Source organism: Thamnophis sirtalis, unplaced genomic scaffold (genome assembly GCF_051295495.1).
Source record: "Thamnophis sirtalis isolate CommonGarterSnake01/CBP01778 unplaced genomic scaffold, rThaSir2_p1.2 scaffold_8, whole genome shotgun sequence".
NCBI classification, from domain to species: Eukaryota; Metazoa; Chordata; class Lepidosauria; order Squamata; family Natricidae; genus Thamnophis; species Thamnophis sirtalis.
Genome location: NW_028261388.1, coordinates 38635443 through 38650274, shown reverse-complemented (window position 1 = coordinate 38650274; position 14832 = coordinate 38635443). Strand labels below are relative to the sequence as shown.

The following is a 14832-nucleotide window of genomic DNA, read 5'->3' as shown; positions in this document are numbered from 1 at the left end:
ACTCTGCAAACCTTCCAAAAACGGTCCGTTTTTCACAAAAACGTGCCCATTTTTTGTTTTAAAAAAAATGCATGCATAGTCTTATGGAGGCTTATAGAATGCTGTTGGGGGCTGGGGGGGCAAAAAACGGCCCATTTGTTGCTCATTTCTGCCCTCTCCAGCCTCCAGGAGCTCTCTGAAAGCCTTTATAAGGCTATGCATTGCCATTTGGGTGAAGGTCGAGGCTTCGGGAGGCAAAAAATGCTGTATTCGATGTATATAACGCATCCAGATTTTCAGCCTCTTTTTTGAGGAAAAAAAGTGTGTCTTATACTCCGAAAAATACGGGTACATGAATAAAAATGTCTACTTCAGTCCATTGTAGGATGAAAGGCGACAAGTAAGCCTCTGATATACATGTTCACATACTAAATTACATAACAAATCTTTAATACCTTAACTACCTTGTAACTTGCTTTGAACTCAGAGAGCTTGTTAGGATCAGGGGTAAAACCAAAATGTTGGAAATATTGGGAAAATGTTACTTTCTTTATTTCTCTCTATCTAAAGGTGGCAAAGATACCTAATTGTCCTGCCTCTTAATTTCCTTACAACAGGCCTGTGCGGTAGGGTGGGCTGAGTGTGAGTGATTAGTCCAAGGTCACCCAACCAGTTTTCATGCCTAAGAGATGCCTGGAATCACATTATTGTGGTTTCTACACCAGCACCTTAACTTCTACACCAAACTGGCTCTCTTGTGAAACAGTCACTTAAAATCCCCCTTCCATTTGAATTTGGTAGATATGTAGAAGTATATCTAAATCTATTTGGTTTCTGAAGTTACAGACCAAAGATTTCTGAGGATATGAGCTTAGTGATTAAAAATGCTTGAACCCCTTATTGAACAGGCAATTCAAATCTCATTATGTGGTCAATTAGGCAGAATTGGCAATCAAAATACCCACACTGTGGCAAAAAAAGAGGGTTTCTCATCTCCCAGCTACTTGATTGGAGTCTGAGGGTTATTTGCCTTGATTTTGGAAGTCATCACAAGTTTTTAGAAATACAATTTTGTGTTTTTCATGATCCTTCATAATGAATCTAATGAACCTTCATTTTTCAAATCTGTATTTCCTATGTGGCAAAAATTGGAAATTTCCTTAAGTGGAAAATGAATTTGCAATGCAAATCATTAAAGAGACCTTAAAAGGAAGTTCTTTTCTTTTTTAATTTTATTTCCCTGTAGTATTTTGGGGAGGTGGCTGCGTTAATGTGGATATTTATTATTCCTCTTTTTAGCTCTTGCATCTGGTGGCTCTCTTCCAATAACATCGCTGGATGCAACTGGAAACTTGGTATTTGCCAATGCTGGAGGTACACCCAACATCGTAACTGCCCCACTGTTCTTGAACCCTCAGAATCTTTCACTGCTCACCAGCAACCCAGTTAGTTTGGTCTCTGCTGCTGCAGCTTCCGCAGGGGCCTCTGGACCAGTTGCCAGCCTTCATGCCACCTCCACCTCAGCGGAATCTATCCAGAACTCTCTCTTCACAGTGGCTTCAGCCAGTGGGGCTGCTTCCACCACCACTACGGCCTCCAAGGCACAGTGAGTTGGGCTCAGCTGTGCTAACCCTAGCCTGTTTCCATGCTGCAGTGAGATTGGCTGGCAGCTGGGCTTCTGAACTGCAAATTATGTTTGGCTTCCTCATGCCGTCTTACTGGGGACAAGGGAGAGAAGGAAAAATATTAGAAACAGGAAAAAAAAACAGCAAGAAAAAGAAGGATTTAAAACTGGGACAAACAATTGCCTAATTTTATAAGAAACACTGTCTTTTCAGGATTGCTTCATTGATTGGAGAACTTTCTAACCAAAAATGTAAAAAAAAAAAAGGACTACTTATCATTTCAGCAGTCTCAGTGACAGGTTAAGGTGGGTTATCAACTCAAACATAGGAATGGGTTTTCTTTTTTCTTTTCTTTTTGATCTGAATATCTTTTTTTTTAATTATCTTTTATTGGTCTGTTGTACAGGCCATAATGTCATACAAGATGTTTATAATCTTATCAATCGTGTTGGGGGTTCCTTTCTTAACTGGTACAGTTTAGGCAGGCCTGTATTACTTGTGTATCTCTTTATGATTATTATTATTTTTTATATAAAGAGACAAAGAAAGTTTGGACACATTTCTCTTTGCTCCTGGAACAGTTTCCGTGAGCTCCCATGCCACTCAGAAGGAAGGGAGAAGAGAGGAAAGCAAGTGAATCACAAATATTCTTTATAATATCCTTGGTGGAGTGTTTTATGAGATTCTCTCAGAAGTGTTGGCAGTTAAAATAAACATACTGAGGGTCATGGGCAAAGATTGTCCACACATGTGAGGTGGGAGTTTTGTTTAGACAGCAGTTTGTTCATCATATTTGGCCAAATCTAGCCCTCATTTGCACGTCTTTGGCTCTTGTTGATCCAAGGGGGAAAGGATTTGGCCTGCAGAGTCTGTTTCAACTATTGTGGTAAATGATTCTCTTCTTTCCTAATTGCATGGAAATTGCCACTTTACAACTTTGGAAATACTTCTGTTATTTACTTTCTCAGGAGACTGCCTATATTGCTGATAACTCATATACGTCCACTAAATCTTCCTACCAGCTGTTTGGCATAGGATTTCAAAAAAGAAAAAAAACCTGCATTGGCTCATTTTTAGACTTTTTTTTCCTGGAGTCTCTTGCTTTTATGATTGTATTTTGAATATAAAACATTTCTGTTTCAGAAGTAAACTAGGTCACATGAACAGGAAGTACTATTTACGCCAACACAGCCATAACAAGCAGCCTTGTAATCTTGTTCCATTGTAAACAATCTGTAGTATTTTTACCATTGCTTGCTGCTGTGGGAAATAGTGGTAAGGGGTGATTGGAAAACAGGCCAACTTGCTGTGGAATACGATGAGCACTGGCATGTTGCATGTATTTTGCAATGTTTTGTGCTGTTTCTGGTTTTTGCTGCTAAATCATTTATGGCAGTAAACATCTCTACTAAAGAGGGTAAAACTGTTCTCAAGCATCAAGTAGTATGTGCAAACAACTGCTGACAATGGATGAGAGAGAGAGAAGGAGGAAAGGAGACAGAGAAAATGTTATATTGACTTGAACTCAGATGAAAAGAAGTTGGATCACTACCGCAGAGCTGGCACTTTCCTATCTCCTTGAGACAAATTGGAAAATATCAACTGTTCAATGTTCCTTTCTATTACTATTTGGAATATGGGGAAGAGGGACAAGGTAGTTCCTAAGCTCACATAGCTTCAATCCATTACTTCCCCCCAAAAAAATATTGTCTCTCATCAGCTAACAGAAAGAGAGTTCATTTATATTGCCATCTCTGGTTGATGACTCCAGTTTGCAATCCTGTATTAACTATCAACTGGTGCAAATCTGTCTCCTCTTCACCTGCTATCATGCTGCCTGTTCTCTGTTCATCTATGAATCTTCAACTTCCTGATTCACAAGCTATTTAAATATAAGAAATTATTTCCTAAAACTGAAAAAAAAACTTGTGAACTGTTAAGCAGGGAAATGAGCAAATGTCCGTCCACCGTCTTTAATGTGTGTTTATTTTTTTTAATGTTTTATTTTTTTAAAACTAAGCTTGAACCAAAGTCAATTTCTAGCAAGCTGCTGTACTAATGGACTAGTTTGTATAAGTGCAGTTCAGATGCAGAGAGGTGATAGATGCTACTGACAATTTCTTTTCATTTGTTTATTATTTTATGTAAAAATTGCTGCTTGTTTTAATCTTTTGGTGGGGAGAGGTTGATCTTTTTGTATATCCTTAGGGCAAAGTCTTAACTTGATTATTTTCTAATTTCCATGGTTCGGGGTGGGTAAATAGAATGACAATGGCAAATGCTTACTAATTTAGCTGATTCTGCATTTTCCTTAGCAGTTTGGATCAGTCTAAATCCTGTGATATGCTATCTCCATCATTCTAGTCTCAGAATACAATTATAATATTTTGGGTCAAATGTTTAATTGACTTATAGCAACAGCATGCTACAGTCAAAGTAGGTAATAAGGCAGGAGAATATTCAAGATGCTGGCCTATAGGCCATTATATTGACTAATTTCTACCAAAGTAAATATCAGTCCAGTAAATGTTTATTTTGTCCATTGAAAAAAGATTTTGCTTTTTTATACATGCACAAACACACACATAATTATAAAAGCAAAGAAGGTAATGCGACTTTTGATTGTGTTTGCTCACCCGTAGGCTTTAAAGAAAAGATCCTATGGATTTATGAACCAAAAAACAAAAAATACCCATTTTATCATCATAAACATTTCAAAGAAATTCAGGGAAATTAATTTGGCTTGTCTGCCTGTAATTGATTAGGTTCACTGTTTTTTGTTAGGTGTGAAGGTATGTTATAGAGATACTCAGAATTCTAATTATCCCAGATGATAGCTATAAAACATAATTATTTTAATTTGCTCATACAATGCATGAATCCAACAGGCATTGTATCAACTTATTTATAAACATTTTTCAGACCTTTCCACTCTTCCATGTGCCGTACAAATAGCCACACTCTTAAAAGGTGTTATAACTCTTGTACCAGAGAAACTGGAAATTCAGAAACAGACAAACCAGCAATTGTTTGGTTGAATTGTAAGTTTTATGTTTGATTTAAGTGGTTCAGTTATATATTTGATGAGTTATCAGGAGATTGTTTAAAATTTTCCAATAATACAAAAATACTGGAGTTTTAATGGTTATCACTATTTATTATTTTGCCACCTACTTAGTTCTACTCAGTATACGCATGCTCCATAAATTAACATAAATATTATTGCACAGTCTAAAATAATCATCAGCTTCCATAATATTGTAATAGTTACAATTGATTTAAAATTTCAGCAAAATATCAGATGTGCACAATTGGAGAATCTGTAGGAATAAACAATATGGAAGGCCAGAAAACACCTATTCTAGTAGTTGCGAAAACTTTCTAATAGTCACTACAAATGTAGTTTATGCACTCAAAAATATGTGCACTGTATATGTATCTTCTAATAACTAGAGATGATCACTTATTAATTCTATCACTTGAGTTAATTGTGTTCCAATCTCTCAGTGTTCTAAAATATGTTACAAGTGATACTGTTCCCATTTCATAGCCAAGTTATCTTGTTTTCCTATTCATCGCATTCAGTGAGACACCATTTTATAAACCAAAATTTGCAATATTATTATTATTACCTTAGTTTACATCAATCTTATATCTGGTATCCTTCACAGAATTGGATCACCTTTCTCTTTGCCTCAATACAGAAATAACACTGGCTGAGGATGATGGGAATTTCAATCTAGTGCATCTGGCAAATTTCAGATTAGAGATGATTGCCATAAAAATTTATTGGTGATTCATGGTGGAACAGATAGATTTCTATCCTAGTTTCTCCTTTCTCCTTTCTAGTTTGTCTTTGCAGCTGAAGATAATTTCTGAAAGTTGAACAATCTATGTTCCTTTCAAATCAGGAGGAAACTTTTGATTACTCTTAATGAAGCCAAAATGCCAGAATTTTAAAGGTGTAAAAAGAATGACATCTTGAGAAAATAAATCTCTTGACAAATATTTTAAGATACAGTCTGAGGTTAATCTAACTTGTAAGCATTTAAGGTCATTAAATTAAAGTAAATACTTTCTGCAGTGAGAAAGTTGTTCTTCCATCTTATAAAATAACAAATGTACAAAAGGGGTTGAAAACATTGAACCCATGAAGTTTAGAATTTCAAAATTGATTTTTCATTTTGATCATGTGCTACCAGTTTATACATTATGGATTTCATGTATAGGGTTCATATATGTGACAAGCATCATTTGAATATTTTTTTAACAGTTTACTTTTGAAGAGCATAACATTCATGCTTTTCTGATGTATTATGGCTCCTTTTTGTTCAGGGCTCGAACTTTATGTAAGACGATTAAATGTAGACTTTCCCCCCCTTTTTTTCCCTTTCCTTTGGAAATGTATAAATCTGTCTATATATATAGCAACTTTATTGAAACACAATTATTACAGCTATGCCAATAGACTGTCCAGTTATCCTGTTGGTTTAAGAATGTCTTCTAGGCCACCTCCAGTAGCTCATCCCACGCTGAATTACATTGTTCAAATTGAAGAGCTAGATCTCCAAAAATGTCATTTTAGCTAAGTTATTACTAGTTCATATTTCATTGATTTTGTAAACATCTTCTGGCAATATGTAATATTGATTCTCTGGCCATTTGTAACTTAATGCTTCAAAGCACAAGAAATAAGCCAACAGACCTGTTGAACTGTTCAAGTAACACAGGGAATGAGACCTATTACTATTAAATTTGTTTTCTAGACATAGAGATGTTTTTCTTGAATACTAATACCTAGGATCTGTAGACTGACTGTATATGACATATGGATGTGGCAGCACTGGGATGGCTGAACTCTGTCTAAAAGTATTGGACCTTTTTGCCATTTCTGTATCTATTCCATATACAGGTCTATATGTTTAGTGGTTTTATTTGACGCCTACAAAAATTGGAAATAATACAGTGATAAATTGTATTGAGAGTGGACCACATTCGTGTTAACTTTAGTAACCTGTGGCGATATAAAAAGGCAGGATGGATAGGAAGAATTCTTTTAGAGGAAAGTGCAATCCCAGGTTACATCTTATTTCTATCAACAGAGATCAGATCTTAGAAACATTACATGTTGACCCAAGGATGTAGGCATACTTTGTGGAGGATACCATGCTTTTGAGAATTTTAATGTAGTGGATGAGGATTCAGGTGGCCAGTGAGGGAAATACAGCAGTCTTTCTCTACTGCTGGGAAACAATGCAATCCCAAAGGTTGGGTCCACTTTTTCACTTTCAGTTGCCAGAGGAAATAATGTTGCACCCTGACTTGATAGAATGCATTATATTGCATTACAATAAATGTAAATTTTAGCTATATACTAGAGACTTCAGCCAAAGATGGTACATGTCATTTGAAGATATAAGGAAGAGCAGAAGAATTGCAAAATTTCCAATGCTAGAAACCAGGCTTAAAATCCATCGTTGCCTTATTCTCCTTAACTTTTCTTTTCACTTGTATATGATGTGTGGAAAGTTTATTCAGATAGTCATTTTTATCTGGGCTCTTTATTTTTTTTTGTCTGTCCTTACAACAAACAAGAATCTAGAACAATGTAAACTGGCTCTTTGTTAAAAGATATAGCCCGTATTTAATTCACTATCACTTTGATTGGCAATAGTTTTTTTATGTTTAATTCCGACAGCAAGATATAATTAAACATATATTTGAGATAAAAATATATTGCCAATGCACTCTAATTTTTCAATCCAAACCAAAATTATAGACTGGGGAATTTTTGCCAGTGAGTAAATGTGGGTATGCAGCTAGCAGTGGACAGACTCTGAAACTGTGTTTGGCATTTGGGGGGCAAGTAGGGTAGAACACTGAAATATGGGATTTGAGTCAAATGAAATGTTACAGGGAACAAAATAGTAAGCAAAACATATATTTCTAGAAAAAAAAATTCCATACAAAATGAAGCTTGCAAATGGTGAGCTCTGAAAAATATTGTTGAGGTCTTGCTTTAGGAAGCCCTCCCACCCCACCCCCTATTAATTTAGTAGTGGTTTCACATGAAAATAATGCCATTCCCCTTGTAAATTTCAAACACCTGAGAAATTTTGCATAATAAATATATAAAATTGATTTCTAACCTTATAATCATTTGGCAAACTCTGGGATTTGATCTGGCCATCTTGCTTTTGGAGTTACCAAACTATATTGATGGTGCAAAAGTAAATACGTGACTTTCTATTTTGTTACATACAAGGAATAATAAACCATGCTAGCAAACACATTTTTTCAGTTACATTTGCTTAAAATAATGTTAGCATTAAATTACAATTCTCATTATGATTCTCATACTATAGATGGACCAAAAAAAATGGCATGAAAGAATATTCTTGACCTGACTCTTTTCCCCGTTTTATCTCAAAAGTTTGAAATGTTTATACTTAATCTGTGTATCCCTATATGTACTTTTTAAATATGAATCCTACAAGGATTCAAAATTTCATAAATGTATATAGGAAAAAGTGATCATAGAGTAAACACTACCAGAAGAAAAATCTGTTGATAAAGAGTTGTCTGTGACCTTAGGATACATTGGCCAATTATGCAAAGCTACATTCTAGTATTCTTAAAGCAATATATTATTTTAAAATCTCAACTGCATAATTCTTGTTCTGTGCAGCATTGGGGCCAAATTTAACTTGTCAGCATTTCAGATGAATAGGTGGGAAAAGTTAAATCATATCCCTGAGTATTTCAGTTGGATTTGAGTTCCTTTCTTATGGTAAGAGGAGAAGAAACACAACTGTAATTAGTGCCAATTCATTGTCCTGAATTCTTCTTACTTTATTATGGATTATTATTGGTTTTTAACATTTTAAGTAGGTTTTTTTCATTGTCCACTTATTTTTTGCTATTGCTTTCAAATTCATGAAGTCATATTGGATCTAAATGGAAAATGAATTTTTCATTCTATTCCATATTTCTACTAGGCTATTTTAAACATACACCATGCAATACTAAACAAATTTCTATTTTCATGATATAGAAAGACATCTAAATCAACTGTTAATAAAATCTGAAATCAAATCAATCTTTGATTAATCTCCCACTCCCTGTCCAAATAACAATTTATAAATAGGAAGCTCAGTTTTTAATTCTGGTTAATTATCAATAGCACATGCCAGACTTTGAATCCCTTATTTAAGAATATGAAGCTATTTCACACATTTAGATTTTTCCTAAATGAAATATTATATCCCATTTTAGGAAATTATAACGTAAATATGCAGCGGACATTTACCTTTGCTCTGGGAACACAATCTGCATTTCTACTGCATGCACAGAGATTTGCTCTTAAGGCAAATTACAATGATCTTTGATTCACACTGGAACTAATGTAGCTTTATTATTGAGAAGGAAAACTATTTACAATGTTTAATGTTGCTGTATTTGTCGTTGCCTCCTGGCACATTCTGACTTCTGTTCAAACCTATGTTGTTGAACTGAATGTTAGTATCTTTGTTATATATTTTCTCACCAGGAGAGTAAAATGAAGACATCTTGACTGAAATAATTCAGAAGATCATTCTGTCCCTTCTCATCTCTTGTTTTTAAAGCAGGCAATGTTACAGAATTGTAGAAACAATGCCTTTGGTAGCAGCTGGTTTTCTGGCACCTTTAAAAAGATACCTCAGCATAGCTTTGTTAGTATTGTTTGTAGACTGAAAAATCAGGAGAGAGCATCTTTATAAATAGTGGAGGTAATTGTAGTGGTAGAGTTTAGTTAAGCTTTTGGAAACCCAGTGTATATGTATTTGGAATTCTGTGTTTTACAGGGATGGCGTTGAAAAGAAGCAAAGTATGTTAACTATGCTAGAGGTAGGGGTGTAAAAAAACATTTCAAACTGTTTCAAGTGTGAGACTTTATGATGCTGTTCTGAGTCCAAAATGGTTGCCCAAATGTTTTGGAAATTCTTCAGAATTGAAACAGGGCTTTGAGTTCAAATAGCTCTGTTTCAGGGTTGAATACTTACAAAATATTCAAACCAGCCAGTAACTGACTCAAAATTGGAAGTTTTAACAAAGCTTTACACTTGAATAGCAAGTACACTCCTACTAGAAGTCAAATGTTGCTTACAACTTCCATCTCTCTCTTTTTTTAAAATTTGATCTTGCCAAAGGAAGCAGACGCTTACTCCTAAATCTGGGATTCTTTGATTTTATCAATAATATTCAACATTTCAAAAGACAGCATGCAGGTTACCAATTTGAGTTGCTATATTGTGCTATTTGTACACACAGAAAATTAGCAACCCATTTCAACCTGTGTAGTTGCACTAGGTTTACTCTTAAGCCAAGATGTTTAACTTGGGGGTGGGAGGGAAAGATTTCCATCTACATGAAATCAGAAAGTTATGGTAAAGTGGTTGCTTTTTCCCTACTCATTGATTGTAGTGTTTAATAATAATTACTTTTAAAATAATTTTAAAGTAACAATGTTAACCTTGTCTAGACCAAAAATTGCAGAAGATAAACCAAACTAAACACTAATCTCCTCTGAACACTTAAACAAAGTGTACATGGGGGGAAAGATGATCTTGTAAGATAGTCCTTGGGAGAAAGGATTTCTTACTGAATAGATCATTATTCTTGTATTAATTTTGCTGAGAGACTGTCATTTTTTGCAAATAATGCATATTTTGGTTTGAAGACTGAATTCTTTAAATTTGTCTTTTCCATCCTTATTCTACATATTCTTTAAAATAATGTTAGTGTATGTGTATTTGTGGGCTGGCATATTATTTGAGAATGAAGGACTTAGGTTGACTGGAGGGGAGAATTTCCAATGGCTTTTATGCTTAAAGGCACTGGTAATCTTGGCCAACTTTCCTGTTTTTGGAGTGTGTTAAGGTTTTTAAAAAACCAGGTGGTCTTAGAAGTTCATATTGATAGCTTTTTTTCTTTGAGGACATAGTTTATGAATTTGGCTGATTTCATTGAGTACATATTGGAATGAGGAACTGATTAAAACAAAGCCCAAAGTCATAAGCTATTATTTGGAAACAGGGAAACCTGAAATATTTAAAAAAATGCATCATCTTTTGGCACAGCTCAGATGTACTGGGTGATGTCTTTTTCTTTACATAATGGAAATGTTGGAGATAACTGTTTTGTTTTGTTTTTGTTTTTTACTCACCAGAAGAGCTTTCAATATTCTCACATGACATGCTGTGGCTTGATTAACTGCAATAATCAAGTTCGACGTATGCTCATATAAAGAAAGCAGTTGTGTAATTATATATGGGTTGTCCATTTCTTACTTTGTAAATCGGCTAGAATGCATAACCTCACTGAAAGCTTTAATAATAGATTTGGTGTTCTGACTTTATGTAAAGTGATATTAATATTGTGTGATTTTCCTAAACTAGTTAGATTTATAGGTAGAGAATAGGAAAATACTATCAAAGTTAAGAGCACTTGGAACAAAAGATATTGAAAAGGAGAGGAAGGAAATGAAACAGTTGGTAGGTGGGATCTCGAAAGAAAAATTCTTAATGGAGAGAACTGCAATGATTCTCTTCTGCCTTATTTCTTATCTTTGTTTGCTGATGCCAAAATATTGACTTAAAGTCTGTTGTGAACTCTTCCTCCAATGTTCATTGTCACAATCTTCTTCTGACACACCAAAAACAGTATTGCTTTTTCAGTGGGTAAAACCCATTAAAATAAGTTTTCCAAATAATTTCTAACTTCATTTGATATATCAGAAAGTTTTCAGCACTGATGGTGCTGGTGATAAGAATACTATAAGTTATTTGATATATGTTGGAATGTATAAGTCTGCATTTAATTAAGATATACATCAAGCAAAACTACTTTTTCAGTAGTTTTGTAAAGGGCATTATTGTGGGGGCAGGGAGCCATTGTTTGCCCTATATAATTCTTATTATGATTTTAACGCTTAAGATTTGGTTTCTCTGAACTGCAAGGAGAAAATACCGTAGATATTGATATGGCAGTGCATAGATAACTCTACTTACTCAAAACTCATTGGAGAAGAATTGCACTTTTCTCTAAAACCCACAAGGCAAAATCTTTCAGAGCACCATGAGACATTTTCACTCCTTGATCCTACCATGTTGGTGTTCCATTTCCTTTTTCTGTAATAGTATCTAAGGCTAGGTATGAATAGGTGTCGGATATTTATCCGCCACAGGTACAGGAGCTGTCGTATACCTCATTTCTAACTCGTAACCGAGTAACTTGCTTTAACTTTCTCCAAACCCTACAGAGATGCCAAGCCTGCCACCCTTCCTTTAATTAGCATTGAACTCTGGCCTATAGCAAACCGTGACCTGTAACCTGGGGACAGATCCCCGAAAGCCTCTGAATGTTGCTGCTTAAAAGCTACTGCAAACTGAGGGCAAATTGCAATTTTTTATTTGTTTTGGTTACCGGGGGTCATCTTGTAGCCTTTGAATACCCATATCTTCCCAGCCTGTGCATGAAATCTGTATGCTGCCTTCTGCCACCTCCTGGCGAGATGTCAGGGCTCTTGTTTTCCAGGATCAAGCCAGGGCCAAATTGTCTGCATACATACCACTTTCTATCTTTTAACCTGTTGTCTTTGTGTGTCACTCCTTTTCTAAAACATGTTCTTTTATTATTTGACAATCTTGTTCATTTGCCACCTCTTCCCTCTGGGTTAACCAGAAGCTGCATCCATACTCTTTCTACCATTTTAGTTTGAATGTACTTTTACCTACCCCTTTAGAAAGGGAAGCTTTGCCAGGTCACGGTGCCCTGCTATATGCTGAGGGGAGCGGTTTCTTTGTTTTGTTTTGTTCTTTTAAAAAAATTCCAGCCAAAACCAAAGATTTCCTAATGATTGTATAAACTCAAAACAAACAAACAAACCAAAGACAAAGGGCATCTTCAGCACCAATCAAATCCGGGAAGCCATCTTTTCTGGGTGTGGAAGAGATGAACCCCAAGGTGGTTTTTGCCTTCCAGTCCAAGATGCAATGGATGGCTTGATCTAAGGTAAGGTGGATTTGGTCAGCAAGGTCGCTTTTCTCCCACTCCGTTTGGGATGCAAAGTACTCTTACAAGATTACAAATCCAAGGGGCATAGAGAAAAGCTTGGGGAAATTTGATGGAGCTTTATATATTGGTTGTGAAGCTGAAGACCTTGGTGCATGATTGGCTGCTCTGATGGGTACTTTTAACCCTTTGTGAGCTGGGTGATAAATTGATTAATACATGCTAGAGTGCACTTCTGAGCTTCCCCCCTGCCACTGCTTGGAAGAGGCTGTCCTATTGTGAGAAATATCTGAATTTTGTTTCTTATTTTCCGCTTTTTCCTTTTTGTTACTTGTTCATTATTTTTGCAGCACCACTGTGCAACTATGCATTGTATTTCTCAACATTTTTGCTAGGTAGATGCCTATGACTTTTTAAACTTTGGGGGAGGGGGGTTGCCAGCGAAGGAACTTTTTACACAAATCTTTTAAATCTCAGTTGAGTAGGGGTGTTTGGTTCTAGGGTCATACAAGCTCTATCCCAAAGCAAAATCCAAATGTTAATAATATTAGCCTGATGCAGATACCAAAGATAATTTCTTTCCTGCAGAACTTTAGACTTGTGTATTAAGTACAATTACCCAGCACTTGCATTAGTCTAACCTCAGTAATTCCAAAGCTTAGATGTATATTTTGCTATATTTCTGGGATATTAAAAATGTGTTTAAATCCTTGTTTGTTTCTGTGTAATGCTCTTAAAAGTCATAGCATGGAGATAATTGATTGTCTTATTCTTAGTAGTTTGAAATAATAGTATTTTTGTATGTTTTGGGTGTGTCTATGTACGTATTAACACAATAGTTTTCACTGCCTAGGTGTTCATAATTGAGGAAAAATGTACATAATCTGTAATTTCCATCAGATTGTCAATTTAGATTGCATTTTCTCTTATTGCCATTCTGAACAGAGAGATATTTTTTTTAAAGAGACAGCATGCTTATATGGGTGAAATTGAACCCTTGCCCTACTCAGAAGGCATCGTCCATTCATATCCAAAGGTCAGATAAGAAGACAGGTAAAGCCCTATGAATGGTTCTGATGTCCTAACTTTTTTCTGTTTGTTAAAAGAGAATTATGTTGCCATAAGACAGCGGAAACATTGATTAGAAAAAGGTTTATTGCCTTTTCTTTTGCAAAACCTGGTATGTAATCTTTGTGGACTGCACAGCTTCATTTACATTGATGAACAGATTTTTTTTCATTGATTCTTCTTTTCATGATCATTTGTGTAATTTAATTTGGAATGTATGCAACATAAAAGATGGTTTACATATCCTACAACGTTCATTCTCGCTTATGCTCACTCTGAGACCCATATCCCGAGGGAGCGCAAAATAATGCTGTCTCTTTAAAGATATCTTCTGTTTTTCCCCTAGTGGCTGCCTGCAGGCGGCTGTGGGCATTGAGAAACTGTAGATTACAGTGAATCAGGATGAAAATGGTAGGTTTTGTGTAGATGCATTTGTCTGCTGTAATTTTTATATATATGAGACTTACTGTAACTGTACAGTTCATTTCTGTTGTAAACTTCATTAAACCATTTTTCCAAGTGTTTTAACATCCATGTGCGTGTTTGTGATTTTTAAAAAAATACTAGAGACAAAACGAAATGCCAGCATCTAAGTTTTCTACTATCTTAAACTGACCTTACTTTATACCAACGGTTATTTGTTTTCTCAGCGAAGTGCAAGAACAGGTAGGCTTTTCTTTCATCTGTATTATAATCTAAAATCATACACACTATTCCTGATAATTTGGTGACTGGTTATGTTTTACAGTGGTTTTCAACTCTGAACTGAATGTATATAAACCTCAGTTTTTTTTTCACTATTCAAAGGAGCCCTTTTCAACCTAATACCCTCTAAATATTCTGGACTGCAATTCCTGTCTTTCCTAACCTTTAACAACAGCTAATTCATTATCAAAGGACGTCAAGGCAGAGTAAGCTACTGATAGGTAAGAGGATGAAGATACATTTTGTATCTATGTACCCATATATGCAGTTGTGCATAATAAAAAAAGAGATTAGGGGCAGTTTTAAAATTTGTATTGTATATTAATTCAGATGTGCTCCTATTTGTGAAATCATAATAACTAATCTTTAATATTATCATTTAACTTTTTAGAATTGTTGCCTT

The 14832-nt window shown here is 35.2% G+C and overlaps 1 protein-coding gene across 7 annotated transcripts in view; it reads left to right on the top strand.

The window, feature by feature from the left end:
* Positions 1 to 14256, top strand: part of POU2F1 (POU class 2 homeobox 1) — a 113963-nt gene extending 99707 nt beyond the window's left edge. For all 7 annotated transcript variants that reach the window (XM_087721480.1, XM_087721478.1, XM_087721477.1 and 4 more), the window contains one exon: positions 1279 to 14256. In XM_087721480.1, coding sequence (XP_087577606.1) covers positions 1279 to 1589 — 311 coding nt within the window. In that variant the 3' untranslated portion in view covers positions 1590 to 14256. The remainder of the gene's footprint in view (positions 1 to 1278) is intronic.
* Positions 14257 to 14832: the final 576 nt, after the last annotated feature.